Consider the following 20374-nt stretch of genomic DNA (forward strand, 5'->3'; position numbering starts at 1 on the left):
CAAATCAGGCCCCACATTCAACTAATTTTACTACTTATACGTGAAAGAAAAAAAAAACTATGAGTACCCACTTTCCCCTCTTTCTAGGTTTTTACCCCAATTTCTTCTTTTCTCTCTCTTGAGTTTTTCACCATTATTCTCTCCTTTTCTTGTCTCTCTCTTGAGTTTTTTCACCATTGTTCTCTCCTTTTCTTGTCTAAGAAAATCACCTCTTCTACTTTCCTCCAATATGTTCAAGAAATCTCACAATTCCTTCAAAATATTTTTCACCCACTGATAAAGGTAAATATATTGTCACCAAGTATCTTTTGATTTCCAAAATTGGGTGTCTGAAGTATTTTCGAAAAACTTTGTTGAAGACCAAGTTGAGGAAGAACAATTTCCTATTAGTTTGTTTTGTATTTATAGATTTTTTTAGAATCTTGTATCCTTTCTCAATTAAAATTCAAAACTGTATGTAAGCTATTAATATTTGTATTCATTCAAAATCTCATGTTGCATAGATATGAATCTTGTATTTGTTCCTAATTTGAATCCATCCCAAAGATATGTCAACTAGATATGTTTTTTATTTATAGGAAGAATAACTTCCTATTGGTTTGTTTTGATAATCTTTTTTAGAATTTTGTATCCTTTCTCAATTTGTATTCAAAACCGTATGTATGCTATTAATATTTGTATTTATGTTGCATAGTTTATGAATCTGGTATTGTTCCTAATTTGTATTCATTCTAAAGGTATGTCAACTAGTTATGTATTTTATTTAAGAATGATTGCAACAAATATTCACTCATTCCTTTTCAGTTTTATATTTCATTCTCACTTTTTCATCATACTATTTTTTATATGTTATATATTATTATACAAAATACTACATAAAAACTAGAATGAATACTAACACAAATAAAATACATATTGGAATGAATACAACTTAAGAAGGATACAAGATTTTGAAGAAAAAAAATACATGAATACAAATACGTTTCTCAAATAACTATAGATTCATTTGGCATAACTATTGAAATGAATACAAACTAATAAAAAAAATACAAGTTTCATTATACAAAATACAACATGAAAACTATAATGAATACAAATAATATACATATTGGAATGAATACGATTGAAAAAAGGTTACAAAATTTTGGGGAAAAAAAACAAAAATACGTTGTGAAAAAGGCACACGTTTGAGTTTTCTTTAAAAAATGTAACTAATGAGAAAATTAAGTGATATTTACCTATTTTTGAAATATTCTCTCCCTTGATTTTCTCTCTTCTGTTATTAAATAATTGTATTCTTTCAAATTAAACAAATTAAGAAATATATAAATAAGATATATAACAAACTAAAATATTGACACTTTAATAAATATTGAAAATGTGGCTAAGGGATCCTATAAAATGCTAAAATATTGACATTTTAAAAATTTTCCCGGAATAAAATACATATTTTACCACCATTTTCCACATCAACTAAAACAGATAAAATTATAATAATTCCAACAGGGTCTTCACCCTTAGTCAAGTCTATATCAAATGTATTAAATATGTATTAACATGCCTAAAATGAACTGAGCAGTATTATAAATCTATTATATACATCGTATTACATAGTATATCTAACAACATTACAAAGTATTGTGATGTATTACATAGGTATATAAATTAAGTTATACAAGAAGTAGTAGAATACAATGATATACATGTTTTACCCATATCTTTTCCATCAGCTAAAACTGATGAAATTACAACTCCAACAGGGTCTTCACCCTTAGTCAAGTATGGTATATCAAATGTATTAAATATCTATTAACATGCCTAAAATGGACCCAACAATATTATAAATCTATTATGTACATTGCATTACATAGTTTATCTAAGAGCATTACAAAAATATTGAGATGTGTTATCTAGCTACTTCACTTAGAAAAAAATTATTAATTTAATTACCATATATATAGACTAACAATGGAAAAAAATATCGTTTGATTAAACTGATGCAATCAACTAGCAATGTCAAAAAGTTAATCTTATGGGTTTCAGTAAGATAAAATTTAGACAATAAGCAAAGTCTAAATTTCCCCTCATTTTTTTAGTAACTTAATTTTTAATTTACACCTTTAGTATTTTTTTTCTACAGTCATGAGATATGATGAGTAAATAATTTGGTCCGTGTTTCTGATTTAATCGTGATCGATAAACTTTATTCTAATTACTCGCTAATTTCATTTTCTTTCATATTTCAATCTCGTTTATGGATTATTTTGCTCTTTGAGATGTCTTTTATTTTTTATTATTCAATTTTATGTTTTATAAGTCAACATTCTGTTTAAAATCTTTGTTACATTTGCTTTAAGTCGAAGGTTTATCGAAAATTATCTTTTTATTTCGCGGAGTGTAACACACTTGAGAGAATTGTAATAGATTGAAGTTGAAGAGAGTTTAAGAGTTGATATACGTAAGCAAATTACCACTTTGTTGTTTGCGTAGCTAAAAAAATAATAATTTAATTATTGTTATTGTGTGCGTGGTTTTCTGTAATGTTTTTCTCGAAAAAAAGTTCTTTATCTTTTTGGAAAGTTAAATTAGAATTTTTTAGATCATTTTTTTCAATCTAATGCCATCTTCTACTAGTAGTTTGCTTTCAAGATATTGGATTTTTCTTAACCTATAATTATCCCAGAAACATTGGAAAAGTGATTAATGGTGAGAAAAATGTTTCAGATTTTTTTTTAAAAAAAAGTGATACAAATCTTAATTATTGAGTAGATGTGACAACTTTAACACCTTGTTTGGATGGTTGTTACCTGTATCGTATTATATTGTTAGTTTAAACACAGTGTTTGCTTTGCTTGTTACTTAAATTCTATTGTATCGTATCGTTTAAATCCATTTAGGTGACAATGAAAAGATTCATTTTATGTAACGAATGATTTGATGTGATCACTTCGTTATCTTAATATTTTATTCTCATTTTGTTTTGATTTATTATTTAATAATAATATTTCATCTTTTATCCTACCTTTTCATTGTAGCTCTATTCCATACCATATTTTTATTTTCTTGTAGGTTTATCATTCAAATTATGGATGTGTAACATTATGTAATGACTAAGAACGATACAATATATTCATTAAAACAACACAACACAATACAATACAATACGATACAAAATATAACAATAATTAATGATGGTAATTGCTATAACAATTCGACAATTGTTTAATTATCTCCTTCACCAGCTCCTCTCCCCTCATTTTCTGTCAAAAATTATACAATTGTGTCAATTATGGTAATTGCTATAACAATTCGACAATTGTTTAAGTTTTTGACTATCTCTAGCTTTAATTATATGATAAATTTCTCAAGTTTAGCGTCGGTGCTTTAGACAGTTTCTCTCCTGCCACATAAGTCTCCTCCATTAGAATTAAAATATAACAATAATTAATGAATAAAAATCTAATAAGTTGATAAAATATCAACTCATCAAACGCCAAAATTTAAATTATTGCTTGTCCCCAAAATACCATCACTCATGCTCACAAAGAAATTTAAGTATATACACATATTGAACCATAGACTTGTACGGTATGTAAATCGCCATTAATTTAGATTGAAAAAAATCATAATCACTAAGGATTTGGGGTTTAATTTAGGCTCGAACAAGGCATCACAATCCAACAAGGTCTCAAGCTAGTCTTGAAATCAATTAAACTGGATGACTTTTGACAAAGTACAATGGGTGACATAACTCCTGTTTATAAATCATAAAGGCAAACAAAAAATGTACGAGCTATGTCAAGAGATTGATTTGAATTCACTTTTTCTCTCATTTTAAAAATCTTTTCAACCCTTCTTTGCCAAACAAATTTTTTGGTGATCGTGCTTGTGAGAAGTGTGACACAAGAAAAAAAAATTGCTCCTTGAAAAAGAGTTGTGGTATGGAGAGTACCCTTGAAGTTTATTTAATTACCTACTATTCACTAAGACAATTTTTTAAATCGTCCACATATAAATACTTTGAGAAAACAAGGCCCCTTAAGGACACTATGTGCAAGTTTCAAGCACAAATGGTAAAACAATAAAGAAATGTAAGATCAACTCGATCAAAACGAAGCCCATCGGAGACACTAAGAGCAAATAGTAGGACGGATGGTAAAACAATAGAGAAATATAAAACCATATCGATCAATAAAAACACATAAATTAGATCAAGCCCTACAAGGGTGCTAATTAATCATGATAAGAAAGACACATATTTAACATGCTAGCTAGATTCATGGTTGTTGAAGGTGATTGCTTCTTCCTCTTGAAGTCTTTTTCCTTATAGTATCATCACTTTGGTCATAAGGTTAACTAATTAGACTTTCTATCAATATATATGATTTACCTAAATTTAATAGTCCTATGTATCCATCAAGAAACAAATCCAACAATTGAGTGGGTCATACACAAGCTTTGTGTTGTTCATTGTTATAGCCTGGACGTAGGGTCCTTCCTCATCAAACCAACTAACCAATAACCCTCCATAATCATTTCTCCATCCAGGTGTATATGCCAATTGCCAATTTAATAATTATTATAATTAAAAAAATAAATTAATGAAATAAAAATTAGTCAATCATAGTCTATTTTTGTCATGACCACTTTGCCTTTTATTTTGTTTCTCAATTGCTTTAAATTATATTTCTTTGCTTGATGATATATTGAAAATACATTTTCTATCTCACAAATTAAAATTTACCTTTTTTTTCCCCAGAATTTCTCATTTTTTTTTTCTTTTTATTGGTAACTGAATTCATAAGGAATTTTACCTTTTTTTTTGGTGAGTCAAACTTATAACTTTAGAATTAAAAGTGAGGAATACTTACGATACAAGTTTCTTTCTTTCGCCACACTCGTAAAACTAATGCAACTTCTCATTCCATGTGCCAAGCATGTGCCTCTATGTGAAATTTTTACTAACTCTGTCCCTTATTAGATGAACACTTTCTATTTTACACGGTAATTAAGAAATCATTAATAAATTGATCAACTTTGCTATTTTGCCTTTTGTTCATACTCTCATTTGTTCCTAATTACTTGTCTATTTTTTATTTGACACACCTATTAAGAAAATAATGATTGACTTAGTGAGTTTACCATTTTATCCCTATTAATTATGAAGTGGATAAATTAAAATTTTAAGATTTTCAAGAAGTTTTATCTTTTCAAAATAATTAATTGAGGCATAATAAGTACATTTTTTTTTATCCTTTCTTGATTTGTCAAAATGGAGAAGTAAAAAAGAAAAATCGGACAAATAATTAGGAACATAAGGAGTATTAATTACTCCTTATTTTTAAAAAAATAATTAATTTTGTCCTGATTTAATAAATGATGAAGTAATATGAGATAAATATTTTTAGTAAGATGGATAGAGGGAATATTTTTATTGGTACAAAGTATTAGCACTTGCTATATTCCTCCTAATTATTCGCATCTTCCATTTGATCCAAAAAGCCCTTAAATCAATCAATCAATAATAATAATGTCTCTATTTCCATCTCAATTAATTTGCTTTCCTCCAAGAAAATTCTCTAATCAGCGACTTCTTCAACCTTGTTGTTGGAGAAAATTAAGGTAAAACACGTTTCCAGATTTTTCTTGGAAGCCTTGTTGTTGTTGCAATAATAATAATCCTATTTGTGGGCTGTGTTTTTGTTTTCTAATGTTCTATTTCATGTGCCCTTTCTTTTTATGTTGGTTCAAGTTTGAATTTTGACTTTGTATAACTGGGTTTTTGTTTTCTCATGTAATGGGGTTTTCTTTTGTATTTTTTTTTTTTTTGGGTATTGTGACATATTTCTGATTGAAGTTTTGAGGTTTCATCAATTGTTTTGTGGTATGAATTCTGCTTTTCTTGTCTTTGGGAAAACGAAAGAATGTTTAGTTTCTTTATATGGGTGTTAGTGTATAGACACATTTCTATTTGAAAGTTGTAAACTTTCTTCAATTCCATTGTGCTAATCTCTCTATGTTTACTTTCTTTGTTAGTTCGTTTAAAAAAGAATGACTTTTTTTTTTGACAACTCTTTGATTCTAGTATTTGAAATTGTGTGGTGGACGGAGTGAGTATGAATCTTACTTTTCTTTGATATAGAAAGTACAAACAATCAGTGTTAGGATTCGAGATGTTTCTTATGGAAGCTTATGAAAGCTCTCTAGACGTGCGGAGATCATCTTTACAGCCATGTATTAGTATATAATAAGGAAATTATACTTAGAAGAAAGGAATAAATGGACATGGAAGTTTAGAGCTTGTAGTTTTCGCTCTCTTAGTCAGAAGCGGATGGAGTGCTTATGCAATGGGTTCAACTGACTCATTAGTTTTATCATGAAATAAAGATATACATGTGAAAAATGACTGAAACTTCAATAAATATTAGTTTTGACCCATAATTTCAAAAGTAAAATGCCAACTAGGGATTTGGTCTAGTGATAAGGGTGCAAAACATGATGTGGGGTTAGTCGCAAATCACGGGTTCAGGCCTTGCTGCAAACAAAGCCTGGTATATCAATGGAGAAGGGTAAGGGGTGGACCAGTTGTCTATTGAGCTTCGAGACCATGTGACTGCTTCTCAAGGATTTTTCGATTGAGAAAATTCAAAATTACAATGAGTTCAATGTTGAGAATATGAAGATTGAACACGTCAAATTTAAATCATGGATTCACCTTTGCTCTTCTTTTCACCTAAAGCATGCAGTAGTTTGAACAACTTAGGCGAGACAAAATGTTTTCATTAATCTCGACCACAATTTCTGTTTGCAAGTCAGTGGTGATAGAACAACTCTCCTTGGTACCTAACATATTTGACCCTTTGGCATTTGATGTAAATTTTATTGTGTATTTTTTCATTTAAATCAAACTTTTCTTGAACTTCCCTGTTTTTGTTCATATCTTCCACTTCTCCTTTATTGAAAACATGTTATTAGTATTTATATATTTGGCAAAGTACTGATCAATAGCTTCAAATTCAGCTGTGCAGGAAAGTTTGTGAAATTTCCCTTTCCTGACTCAAAGTGGCATGTGAAGAAGCCAGAAATAATCTGACTCTACCTCCATAAATGGACAAAAAACATCACATTGCTATATATACTACTGCAAGCATTCCTTGGCTAACTGGAACTTCCATTAATCCTCTCTTTCGTGCTGCCTATCTTGCAAAAGATGGTGAACAAAAAGTCACCTTGGTGATTCCTTGGCTTCCATTGAAAGATCAAGAACATGTTTTTCCCAGTGGTGTCAAATTTAATTCACATTTGGAGCAGGAAAAGTGTGTCCGCCAGTGGTTGGAAGAGAGGACTGGATTTGCATCAAATTTTAGCATACGTTTTTACCCTGGAAAGGTAAAACCAGATTTATTTCAACTTATCAGAAGAAATGCAAGATTCATCTCCTCTCTTTTCTAAGATCTGATATATGATTGAGTATGAATGTAGCTTATAATACCAAAAGCACTGAGCTCTTAGAATTTGAAGGCTGATTGTCATTTACATACTTCAGCTTGTGATATATATAGATAATTTGTGTGTATATCTTACCATGTAGCACTATGAATTACTGCTTCAATGTATTCAATGACGATTGCACTGATGTTCGATTCGACATATTTGTAGATGTCAACCAAATTGTTTAACATGCCACTTTTTCTTTCTTTTGTTTATTGGCTGCTTTTTTTCCTCCCCTCATATGCAGAAGGTTTAGATTGGGAGCAAGGGAAGCTGCTCTAAAAGCGTTCAAAATGTTATATCTTCCCCTTAAGAAATTTTAGGTCTCTCAGAATTACAATGTGCCCCAAGTTAGGTTTTAGAAAATATCCTAGTTCTTCCTTTCCCTTTAAAGTTGCATACAAGCTCTCAGCTTCTGATCTTCCATTGTTTTTCTTTCCTGTACTTTGGGGAATGGAGAAATTGAAATTTGTAACTTAATGAAGTCTTTTCTTTTTTTAATGTTGTTTAGTATTTATTTCATCTTTTTCTCTTCTGTTAATTTTTCGTAAGTTAATGATGTCTATAGTATAAAAACAACAAATTTAGACTGCTGCATGAAAATTTAGGGTCCTTGAACTTGGGGGAAAATGAAGGATTTTCCATGTGTGCTTATATCTGGAATAGGTAAAGAGATATTTTTTAGCTTTAAAATCATTGGTTCTTGACAGTAATCATCGTGATAATTTTATTGCATCTGATTGGTTGTCTGTGCAATTGGTAGTCACTTTGTATTGCGACAACAATTTTGTTATCTTCTTTCAGCCTCCTATTTCATCTTCTTCTAGAATTAGTGCTGTTTAATCAATGATAACATTTTGATATGAAGATCTGACAGATATGCAAATTATTCTATTCTATTTGTTTTCATTTATCAGTATTTGTAATTTTGCAATAGTAACTTCTGGCAAACTTGTTGAGGTAAAACTGGGATTTCGGAACTGCAGTTCTCTGTGGATAAAAGGAGCATTCTTGCTTTAGGGGATATCACAGTAATCATCCCAGATGATGAAGCAGATGTTGCAGTCCTTGAGGAGCCTGAGCATCTTACATGGTTTCATCACGGAAAGAGATGGAAAAAGAAATTTCGTCTGGTTGTAGGAATTGTTCACACCAATTATTTGGAATATGTTAAGAGAGAAAGGAATGCTGTGGAGGCATTTTTCTTAAAACAGATAAATAGTTGGGTTGTCGATCTTTATTGCCACAAGGTATGATGCTCATGCTATAGTTCATTTTAGTTATCTAATTTGTTGGTTATGATGATCTAGATTTTTTACGAGGAAGGAGGAGGGCAGGTGCAAGTACATGTTTTTATATAATTTTAGGTGAAATATAAGTCTCTGAGGTCACTTCAATGTGGGATTGTTAATTTTCTTTCTTTTGTAACGATCTTAAGTTTCAAATACTACTGTGAAGCTCTGAGCAAACTTCCGTTGTCTAGAAATAGAGCTCTTAAGGTTAAGCTGAGTATTTCTTTCTGAAGGTATATCTTTTGAGATTTAAGGGATCAATCTAGTCCTCTTAAAAGGTTTCCTGTACCAGACAATGGCCAGGCTTCCACAACTTAAGTCTTCCACTTAGACAGCTGCACTCTTATAAGCTAAGTAAGAGTGGAATTTTGTTAATCAACTAAGATGTTGGAAGAAGCTAGACATAGTGCAACAGGTCCTGCTTTATTTTTCATTTACCCAGGGTAACATTCTTATGTCTTGTGTACCCTTGAAATATGGTCTCATCCAGAAATAGCCCACTTGACTGCTAGAAGTGCTGGTTAAGCTAAAAGTCCAAAGGGTATCAATACCTGTTTCTTGCTTCAAAAGTTCCTCAAAGAGGCTACAAGAACAAAAGAGAAGCTCAAATACATTGTTCATAATATTACTAATAAATAAGGTTGACCATCATCATCTATCAGATGCATCATAGAATTTTTCTTGTTATGCACCCTAGATCTGATGGACTTGAGAAACGAATGCTCTTCCACCAGTAAATGGTATAGTATAGTGGCAAAGACATTGGTTTTACCTTGATAAATTTAGACTCCTTTATGAATCTGAAATTACTTTGTGAGATTCAATGGCCTTACTTGTGGTTATAACTTCGATCGTGATTTTCTCCTACTTGATATGAAATGGCTCAAATAATTGCAATTTCTTGCTCTGATAGGTCATCAGGTTATCTGCTGCCACCCAGGATCTCCCAAGATCCCTGGTCTGTAATGTGCACGGAGTCAATCCAAAGTTTCTTCAGATTGGGATGAAAACAATAGAGAAACAGCAAAATGATAATCAAGCTTTCAGCAAAGGTGTCTACTACATTGGTAAGATGTTGTGGAGTAAAGGCTACAAGGAGCTACTTAGACTCTTACGTGATCATCAAAAGGAACTTGCTGGATTGGAGATAGATTTATATGGCAGTGGTGAGGATTCTGCTCAAATTGAGGTGGCTTTTAAGAAGTTGGAATTGACAGTTAGGGTTCATCCTGCACGTGATCATGCTGATCCTTTATTTCACAAGTAAGTTCCTTCAAAAGCTCCATACTACTATCAAACTTCTCCTTCACTCTTGTTATATATCTATCTGTGAGGGGTTATGTGGGGTATTTTTCCCATTGTGCGTGATGGATGTGCATCTGCTGTATCTATTCGAACGTCTTTTTGGTGTAAAGGGAGATACCATTATGTATGGAAGATTGGGACGACTTGATTAAAAGATGTTGTTGAGCCACTCATTCACTTTGTAAATAATTTAATGTCATTTAATGTGTTAATAATGAGATAAATTTGATTTACAAAAAAAGTTCAATTATCAAGAGAGAAGGAGATAACAACATAATGCCAAGAGTATCTTTCTATCTGGACTTATGTACACAATTTAAGAGCTTTAGGCTTGGTTGTGGTTATTCTTTTTCATTATCCTAGCATCCTTAATGTCTCGTCCCTAGGTTTTCAACACTAAATAAAATAATATAATTTATCTTTACATGATATTTAAGATATATATGAGATGTAAATTTTTCTTAGAGCTTTTTATGCTTTGGCTATGTCTTCACTATAGCAATTGTAGAAATGGCGGTTATTGTTGTCTACTATTGCCCCGCCCTATCCAACTCTTAGCTGTGGTATCGGACAGTGTTAACACTCTGGAATAGGCAAAAATAACTCAACTTCAGAATACAAGTGATGTAGAAGAAGTTGAAAACTTGAGATTTCTTTAAACCTGTTCTCCTTGTGTTCGATAACACACTAACTTTGTTGCACAATTGGCGCATCTCTTTTCTACTTTTTAATAGAACAAATGTCTTTTTCTATTTTAAAAACTCTACTTGTTTTCAGAGTTACCCTGGTACCTGTGCTGGTGGGAGGTAGCAGGTTCCCTTTACAAAAATTCTCAAAAAAAAAAAAAAAAACTCAACCTGTCGGCCTCCATGTCCCATCAGTTAACTGTAAGGAACACATTTTGGATTCTCATCTTAATGTTGGTGTCAACTCCAGACTGAGGTGGACATTCAAATATAAGATGAAGGGCAGTGTATTATTGGAAAAAAAGCAGCAGCTGGTTGTACATTTTGTGAGAAACATGATTTGAATGGTATAATCAATTTCAGGTGTCTGAATTGTCTTTTAAGGTAGCATATTAGTGTAGGATATAGATGGGTAGGACTTGTTTACTTCTCTTTCTGAATAAATGTGGAGAATACTTATGTGGAGTCTCAAAAAACTTTGACATGGTTTGAAGCTATTAAAAGAAGTAAAAGTGTTCTCAGCTCAATGCCCGTTAAGTAATTAGAAACTTGCGTTGATAGAATGGGAAATTTACTTCTTCCCTGGAGTCTGTGTAATCTGTATTCCAAACGCGACGTTCCTAAGTACCCAGCATCAGCCACTACCCCTACTCTGTACACCCAAAAATGAAAAAGAAAGAAAGGTAAGTAATGGAGAATTGGTGAAGGAAAACAAATCTCAAAGTTATGCATAAATTGGATCTTAACTGTATCCAAGCTCCAAGGCTAGTTCGTGCCCCTTGGGCTGTTGAAACTTAGAAAATTGAAATACCCTAGTGACCAACCAAGGTACTGATACTAGAGGTGAGTGAGAAGGAATTGGGGTTTGAAAAACAAGTCAAAATCATTTAGGACATTTGGAAACAGGTTATATGAATCTAGTCAGGTTAGCTGATCAATCCCTCATTTCTTCCCTAAGCGGGTTCTGAACTTTTGCTGTTCTTGATTTGGATTTTGCTGCTATTGGTATTGATTCTTAGGTTTTTAGTCCACTTTATGGAGAGAGAGAGAGAGAGAGAGAGAGAGAGAGAGAGAGAGAGAGAGAGAGAGAGAGAGAGAGAGAGAGAGAGAGAGAGAGAGAGAGAGAGAGAGAGAGAGAGAGAGAGAGAGAGAGAGAGAGAGAGAGAGAGAGAGAGAGAGAGAGAGAGAGAGAGAGAGAGAGAGAGAGAGAGAGAGAGAGAGAGAGAGAGAGAGAGAGAGAGAGAGAGAGAGAGAGAGAGAGAGAGAGAGAGAGAGAGAGAGAGAGAGAGAGAGAGAGAGAGAGAGAGAGAGAGAGAGAGAGAGAGAGAGAGAGAGAGAGAGAGAGAGAGAGAGAGAGAGAGAGAGAGAGAGAGAGAGAGAGAGAGAGAGAGAGAGAGAGAGAGAGAGAGAGAGAGAGAGAGAGAGAGAGAGAGAGAGAGAGAGAGAGAGAGAGAGAGAGAGAGAGAGAGAGAGAGAGAGAGAGAGAGAGAGAGAGAGAGAGAGAGAGAGAGAGAGAGAGAGAGAGAGAGAGAGAGAGAGAGAGAGAGAGAGAGAGAGAGAGAGAGAGAGAGAGAGAGAGAGAGAGAGAGAGAGAGAGAGAGAGAGAGAGAGAGAGAGAGAGAGAGAGAGAGAGATGTTTTTCTGGTCTATGCACATTTGAATTTGAATGAACATATGTTAAGAGATTTGATGAGTCTCAAGAAGTCCTTTCATGAACATAACGGGTTTCGAATTAATACTGTTCTTGATTTGGTTTTTGTTATTATTAGCTCTTTTATCTTGATTCAATATGCAAAGTCCACTTTTATTGAGAGAGAGATGCGTCGTTGGTCTATGCACATTTTGAAATGAATATATGCCAAGAGATTTAGTGACTCCCAGTTTTTCATTCTCATATCATTAACAATGACGTTTTGTGTTTATTGTTCTCTCTTTGATTTCAGCTATAAAGTGCTTCTGAATCCAAGCACTACGGATGTAGTTTGTACAACCACAGCTGAAGCACTAGCTATGGGCAAAATAGTTGTATGCGCCAATCATCCATCAAATGAGTTTTTCATGCAGTTCCAAAATTGCAGAACATATGATGATGGTAAAGGTTTTGTTAAAGCTACACTCGAGGCATTGGCTGACGAGCCTGCTCCACTGGCCGACAAACAGAGGCATGAACTTTCTTGGGAAGCAGCAACCGAGCGATTTTTGAAATCAGCACAGCTGGACGTCGTGCCAGTAAAGAAAACATCAAAGACTAGTTCAAAATCATTTCTCTCCACATCTTTTAGTTTGAATAGAAAACTTGAGGATGCATCAGCATCAGTACATTTCATGGGGACTGGATTTCTGAGTTCACAACCGGATGAAGAGCAATGTAAAGAGCTGGGATTAGCCATTCCTTCAAAGAAAAAAGGATTTTCTTCTGGAAGATGGATATGATGCATAGTCTGCAGGCTGGTATCTTGAAAGCATGGTGCAAATTATTGTTAATATCTTTCATTTTTCGGAAACCACCTCTCTACCTTCACAAGGTAGGGGTTACCGTTGCATACATGTCACCCTCTCCAAACCCCACTTATGGGATTACCCTTGGTATGTTGTATTATTGACAGGTAAACGATGTAGTCGTTTCTGTTAAAGTGAAGGGCATGTACTGTTTAGAATCAACAATCATTCAATTTGTTGTTCTGTTACAAGATTTTTTTGCTGTTGCACCAACTCATTGGCTCCCCTGATTGGTTTTGTTTTTGGGTAAAGGACAAATCAACTCTTTGTATACATTTGTCAAGAAAGGGAAGAGGGTGTTTTTTTTTTTGGGAAGTGGATGTTACCTTTTGCTTTATTTTAATTTTTTTGGGATGGTATTTCCAGAGAGAGAGAGAGAGAGTGTGTTACAGTGTTGAGTGTGTACTACCTCTGTTTCAATTTATTTATTTTTAAAAAGAATGTTTCTTTTCTAATTTGTTAATTTTTTAATTTCAACATTTTACATGATACGTTTAGGATTAAAAGATTAAAGGATATTTTGGTACATTAAACATATTTTGTTAATTGAAATGACATAAATGAGTCAATCTTTAAATGGATAACATAGATAAGTTTTTTTCTTAAAGTTTGATGGAATATTTGAACTTTTTCCCTTAAAAAAATGATTTAATTACTAACGTGGCTGAATCATAATTGATCACGTGATTTTGCAAAACGGAAACTATTTTAGTTAATAAATAATGGCATCAATGAACCTTTTCTAAATAGAAATGACATAGATGAATCAAACTTTTAACGGATGACACAAATAAGCCTTTTGTCTAAGTTTGATGACATATTTGAGTCTTTTTTCCAAAAAATTATAATCCAAAACCTATAAACTAAAAGTCCCGACTCCGTCCCTACAAGGAGTTGATAAAAGAGAAAAATGATACAAGAGATTTTATTTTAACAGAAGAAATTTCCAGCTCATCCAATTTTACCCCTAACTAACTAACTCCCTCAACCACCTTTCGAATTTTTGGCTCGTGTCTTCCATTTTCAGCTCCCAATCCAAAAAAATCATTTAGAATCACAACAGTTTGAGTTATTTTTTCTGCTTGATTTCCACGCGTCAATTACACCAATCCGTCTTCCTCCTCTCTCTCTCTCTCTCCCTCTGATTTCTGCATTCTCTGATCCTTTGTAGTTACGGAGAATTTAATTTGTCATTGTTTTTATATAAAATGGGTTTGATTTCGGGGATTATGATGGGGATGATCTTCGGGATCGGTATAATGGCTGGTTGGCAACATATGATGAGGTATCGAAGCCGCAAACGAATCGCAAAGGTAAGAGTTTCATCTATTGGATTATCGTAATCTCGACTTCTTTCGTTAATAGTTTAGTGTTGTCAAGGCTCAATTTGAAATGATTTTTTTGAATTTGGAGTTTAAGTTGGTATTTATGATGGGACATGGCTCCAAATAATTTTTCTAGAGCTGGAAATGCCTAATTTGATTTTGGGACTGTTTTGGAATTAAATTCAAGTTGGTACTTCTGATGAACTAGTGCATTGCTAAAAGAAAATACGCGCAAATATGAAGTGTCACGACTCACGTGCAGCGGCGGAGCAGGATTTTCACAAAGGAATTCAAATTATGAACAAGTATAGACATAAAGAAGTCAGGTTCAACATCTACTATGTATATATAGAAAATGATTTTAACCATGAATAAACCCCTTGACCCTACCTGGCTTCCCCCCGATAGTCTAATAGAAAAGAGATTGATGGTGACAATTGTGAAACAGTTTCAGTTTTTCAAGTTAGGATTGTCAGAAATTAGTATATTGAGGACCTTTAAGAAGCCATGCACTATCTAAAGTTGCTAGTCATAACATAAAATGATAGATTTCTCAGACTCTGCACATGGCATTGATCCATTTATATCAAATTATTGTAATGTGGTTAGGTTGTAGCGAAAATTTCTTTAATCGAATAGTTATTCACTTCTACTGCTGCTTGTGCATAACTTAGAAATTGTTTTTCTGCTTGATTCTCTTGTTTGCTCCGTATGTATTGATAGTCCAGTTTCTAGCTCCATATGTGGTTTTGCTACAAGAGTAAGAACTGGCTACTGTGGTTGCTTTGAAAGTAGACGTTGAAATTCATATGATGATCCTCATCATGCTTGTTGAACAGAAAATTTAAATTGCCGATATGCATGTTGCTTTCCTTTCTGAAAGATTGGTATTTATCTCTTCATTGTATTTTAATTCTTTAACAGGCAGTGGATGTAAAACTAATGGCCTCCCTGAACAGGGATGATCTAAAGAAAATATGTGGAGATAAGTTCCCTGAATGGATATCATTCCCAGTCTTTGAACAGGTTGGATATTAGGTTTAGTTTTTCCGGTTTCTCCTGCATATGATCTTTGAAGTTCATAGCTCTGAAAATCTTTTAGTCTGTCATCTTTTGTTATAACTTTTAACCAACAATACTGACTAATTTAACTCTACGATGTCTCATGAACATTTTGATGCAATATTTAAGACAAGCAATCTGTTTCATTGTGAATGGATGTTTTTAACACCTTGACAGAAGAGCTTATTGTGTCATTAACCCCATCATATTTCCAAAACAGATCAATGAAATCTTCCTATATCTTAAAATTAACAGAAATATCAGATCAACATGCAGACTCCTGTTAATTGTTCCAATGCAACTTGTAGGGATGTCTTTTCTCCTACTACACTTGATTAAGAGAATCTTATCATCGTTGTCATGTGAAGAAAGATTTGGTTAATCCTTTTCTCAGCTGGATAAACGTTTCATCTCTATTCTGTAGACACTAAAAATGTTTTATAGCTTAAGAGATAAAGTTAATGAAGATAGCTTATACTCTTGGAATCTGATGATTAGGACTGTGGTACCTTTTTTTGGTTTTTCATTTGGGAGGAAGGAGGAGGGAGGGAGTCGGGATTACATGATGACGTTTTTCAGAGGGAAGTAAGATGGCTTTAGTTCATGAACATAATGTTAGAACCCGAGAAAGACATTGTCTCCTGATCTTACAGTGTCAGCAGTGGATCTTTCTCATATTTGTCTCACTGTGGCAGGTCAAATGGTTGAACAAACAATTAAGCAAACTGTGGCCATTTGTTGCTGATGTAAGCTTTTACACCTAACTTTGGTATCCTGTGCATTTTTTTTCTTTGTAACAGGTCTTGTAACTTTTTGGGTATGATGTACTTAATTATATTGGAAGTTCTCTTTGATTATCAGCATATTGAGTAAAAATGTCTCTTCTAATGAGTAATGATCCCTAAATATTTTCTCCTCTTTAGAGAATATATCTTTCAATATTGTCGGCATGTCTTAGTATTCTACTGATTCTTGAGTATTAGAGAACTTGTTCCTATAAGAACTGATAGCGTTCACAAGAAATTTATGACACTGATCCTTAATATATGTAGTCTGTTTGACCAGCAAAATTTGTAGTCTCCTTGTCGTGGTAGAGAGTGTTGTATTATTCAACCTCCATGTTGTGACACCATAAATCTGATCTCTGATATATATCATTGTGCAGGCAGGAGAAGCTATCATAAAAGACTCTGTTGAACCTATTTTAGAAGATTATCGACCTCCTGGAATTTCGTCATTGAAGTTCAGCAAACTGTCCTTGGGAACTGTAGCTCCTAAGATTGAAGGTAGCAACATAAACCTATCAAATACTTTGTTATGTTCTTTTTTATTAGACCTTCTACCGGAGAATCTATAAGCAATTCCGTAGTCATTTCTCCGTTGCTAATTAATTCATACTCCTGAGCAATTAAATTAGTTTATCTAGATGGGACATTTCCTTGGTAAAGATGAAGTCTTGTTGTTTAAGGTTACCTCCAACATTAAGCTTTAATCATGTGTGATTCTCTCTTTGGAAGCATGTATAATACTTAATTAATGCAGGTATTCGAGTTCAAAACCTTAAAAAGGGTCAAATTATTATGGATATTGACCTCAGATGGGGCGGTGATCCCAATATTGTTATAGAAGTTGATGCAGTGGTTGCCTCTATACCCATTCAGGTTGGGTGCCTCAACTCTTCACCTATCTAATTTGCTGAGGACAATTTTACTCTGATTAGTGAGTTATCTAGGAAGCAGCTGAACTGACCTTTGCCAAATTGGTTGCAGTTGAAAGATCTACAAGTCTTCACTGTTATTCGGGTTATATTCCAACTAGCTGAGGAAATTCCCTGCATTTCTGCTGTTGTTGTTGCTTTACTTTCTGAGGTACACATAGATTCTATGAGAAAATATGTTTCTTACATTCTTCAGTTTCTGTTGTTTCTAACTCTGCCTTTTGCTCTCCTTTTATTTTTTAATTGTGGGTGGCATGGTGGCGTGGGGGTGGGGTGAAGGGAATCTATTTGACCTACTCCTTCAAGAGAATGAGAGGGAGAGAGAGAAATGGATGCTATTTCTCATGATCTGTCTTAGATCAGCATTTAGAGTTTCTTTGAACTATGTTTTGATACAGTATCTCGGATGAGATGTTAGACTATAGATTTGAATGCCATAATGTCTAGCTTTTAGATGGAAAATCCTTGACTTGTAACTAGGATATGCTATGATTGCCAGTGAGTAAAAGACCACCTTAAAGTAGGTCTAAGACATTCTCTTGGTTTAAGTGAACATAAAGTATTCTACTAACAGAGAACATGATTACAGTATGAGAACAAGGATATAGTATTGCATGAATTGGTCTGACAGGTGTACTCAAATTTTTTTAAGAACAAGGATAGAAGTGTGAGCTTGCACTTAGTTATATTACTCTGGATGCTTAATCTTGCTCAAATATCTCAACTCTCAATTGGCTTACGATTCTGTTTTATGTGTTCAATTGGACATTTGAATGACTGATACCTTGTTTATCCAACCAGCCAAAGCCAAGAATTGATTATACTTTAAAAGCTGTTGGTGGAAGCTTAACAGCTCTTCCTGGACTTTCTGACATGATAGAAGTAAGTGCTACTAACAATGTGCCTCTAGCAGTATATTTTATATCTCAAACTTTCCCACCTCAATCTAACACTGGTGTTGTTTCTCATTGAAAGGACACTGTAGATTCAATTGTAACAGATATGCTAGAATGGCCTCACAGAATCGTTGTACCAATTGGAGGCATACCTGTGGATACTAGGTACCAATTGAATGGCCTCAAGGCCTTTCCAAATCTGTCATATTCTTCTGAATATGAAATGTAAATGCCAAGTATTCTAACGGAATACTTAACCGTTGTTTCTGGTGTCCATGCAGCGATTTGGAGCTTAAGCCACAGGGGAAGCTAACAGTAACTGTAATGAGAGCTACAAACTTAAAGAACCAAGAAATGATTGGAAAATCTGACCCATATGTGGTTGTGTATATTCGTCCACTGTTTAAGTTTAAGACAAAAACCATTGACAATAACCTAAATCCTGTTTGGGATGAGACATTTGAGTTGATTGCAGAAGACAAGGAGACTCAGTCTCTTCTCCTAGAGGTTTAATTTCTACATCCATCTCTCATTTTTTTTTTAAAATTATATTGAATCTACTCTGTCTAGAATATATCCCCTCTGATGTTGTACATTCTCTTGAGAAAATTAGTTTTGACAATCCATTCTCTTTGATTTCATTCTTTTTTCCTTGTCACAACCATGACTTTGAACAGGTCTTTGATGAAGACATTGGAGAAGATGATCGAATGGGTGTCACGAAGTTGCCTCTGAATGAGCTTCAATCCGACACTCCAAAAGAAATTGAATTAAGGTTGCTGCCAAAATATGATATGCTCAAAATCAAAGATAAAAAGGATAGAGGAACTATTACCATCAAGGTACACACCAAAATCACAGTTTTTGTCATGAAGTCCCATTTTTGTTATGAAACTTTTTTTACTTTGGTTTTCTCCCCCTTTAAGGCAGTCACTGATCTACTATGTAGATGCTATGAATCTGAGTTGCGAAAGTAGTTTGAAATGTATATAGCTCCATCTATACTTGGTTTCCACCCCAAATCAAAGAGACAAATTATTGTGTTCAATTGAACCTAGTATTTTCGACATGAGTCATATATTAGACTTTAAATATTGAACCGATCAAACTTTAAGGGAAGACGATGGTTACGTGTCAAAAATGCAGATACTATATCATGAATTCAACAAGAAAGAGCAATTAGCAGCTCTAGAGGAAGAGAAGAGGGTCATAGAAGAAAGGAAGCAACTAAAAGCAGAAGGGGTTATTGGAAGCTCAATGGAAGCCCTTGATGGTGCAGCAGCTTTAGCTGCTGGCGCGGCAGGAAGTGGCATTGGTGCAGGACTAGGTGCTGGTGTAAGGGTAGTAAGAAGTGGACTAAACAAAACCAAAAAGTTTATGGGAAGAACCTTCACAGGACAGTCAACCAATCACAAGAAAAGTGACTCTCACTCTCCTCCAGCAAGTGTTGTTCATCAAGATTAATAATATCCTGTATATACAGCAGTCCCTTTTTGCAGTATATATAGATTTTCTATAATGATCAGTTGTTTTTGATGAGTTAGATCTTAGTGTTTGATACCATATGTTCATTCAATGTGATAATGATGCTTATTCCTAAAGATGGAAATTAAGTTGTTCATGCAAACTACAACTTCTCAATCTTAACTAGGCTAATATGAATCCTTACTTCGATGCATATTTGTGTTTCATCTCATTTTATGTCGGCACATATATTTGTAAATGATCATAGGAGATCGTCTCATTTTGTGTTAGTACAGTATTACAACTTGATGAGTCAAATATTTTTCTTCTATTCGTCCCACAAAATAAGATGTGACAACTTAAGATACCAACTTTAACGTGTCACAGTCTGAAATGTTGTTACAATCCCTCCATGCCAATTTTGTGACAGAGGTTTGCATTTATAATGGTTTAAGAGCCTATACACTCAAAAAAAAGTTTGGACTTTGATAAATTAGTTTCTTATTTTAACTTCTCAATCATTATTACTTTAATATTTTCTTCTATATTTTAATCATCCGTGTCTAGTAGGGCCGTCAATATAGGCTAGGTCCCCTTGGGCCGGCCTGGCCCAATCCGTGATTTTGATAGGATTGGA

The 20374-nt window shown here is 33.7% G+C and overlaps 2 protein-coding genes across 2 annotated transcripts; both read left to right on the top strand.

Annotated features, from left to right (window-relative positions):
* Positions 1 to 5505: 5505 nt before the first annotated feature.
* LOC102578378 (digalactosyldiacylglycerol synthase 2, chloroplastic-like) lies at positions 5506 to 13588 on the top strand. Its single transcript, XM_006341662.2, has 5 exons — positions 5506 to 5622; positions 7021 to 7389; positions 8478 to 8741; positions 9697 to 10046; positions 12718 to 13588. Exons 2-5 carry the CDS (start codon positions 7108 to 7110, stop codon positions 13205 to 13207), a joined length of 1386 nt encoding a protein of 461 aa, XP_006341724.1. The 5' UTR covers positions 5506 to 5622; positions 7021 to 7107; the 3' UTR covers positions 13208 to 13588.
* Positions 13589 to 14254: 666 nt separating this feature from the next.
* Positions 14255 to 19811, top strand: LOC102578714 (synaptotagmin-4-like). The gene is made up of 11 exons (XM_006341663.2): positions 14255 to 14586; positions 15523 to 15624; positions 16356 to 16406; positions 16826 to 16946; positions 17203 to 17321; positions 17430 to 17528; positions 18179 to 18259; positions 18353 to 18438; positions 18555 to 18780; positions 18951 to 19115; positions 19420 to 19811. Exons 1-11 carry the CDS (start codon positions 14482 to 14484, stop codon positions 19735 to 19737), a joined length of 1473 nt encoding a protein of 490 aa, XP_006341725.1. The 5' UTR covers positions 14255 to 14481; the 3' UTR covers positions 19738 to 19811.
* Positions 19812 to 20374: the final 563 nt, after the last annotated feature.

The sequence above is a fragment of the Solanum tuberosum genome, unplaced genomic scaffold, assembly GCF_000226075.1.
Source record: "Solanum tuberosum cultivar DM 1-3 516 R44 unplaced genomic scaffold, SolTub_3.0 scf00027, whole genome shotgun sequence".
Taxonomy (NCBI): domain Eukaryota; kingdom Viridiplantae; phylum Streptophyta; class Magnoliopsida; order Solanales; family Solanaceae; genus Solanum; species Solanum tuberosum.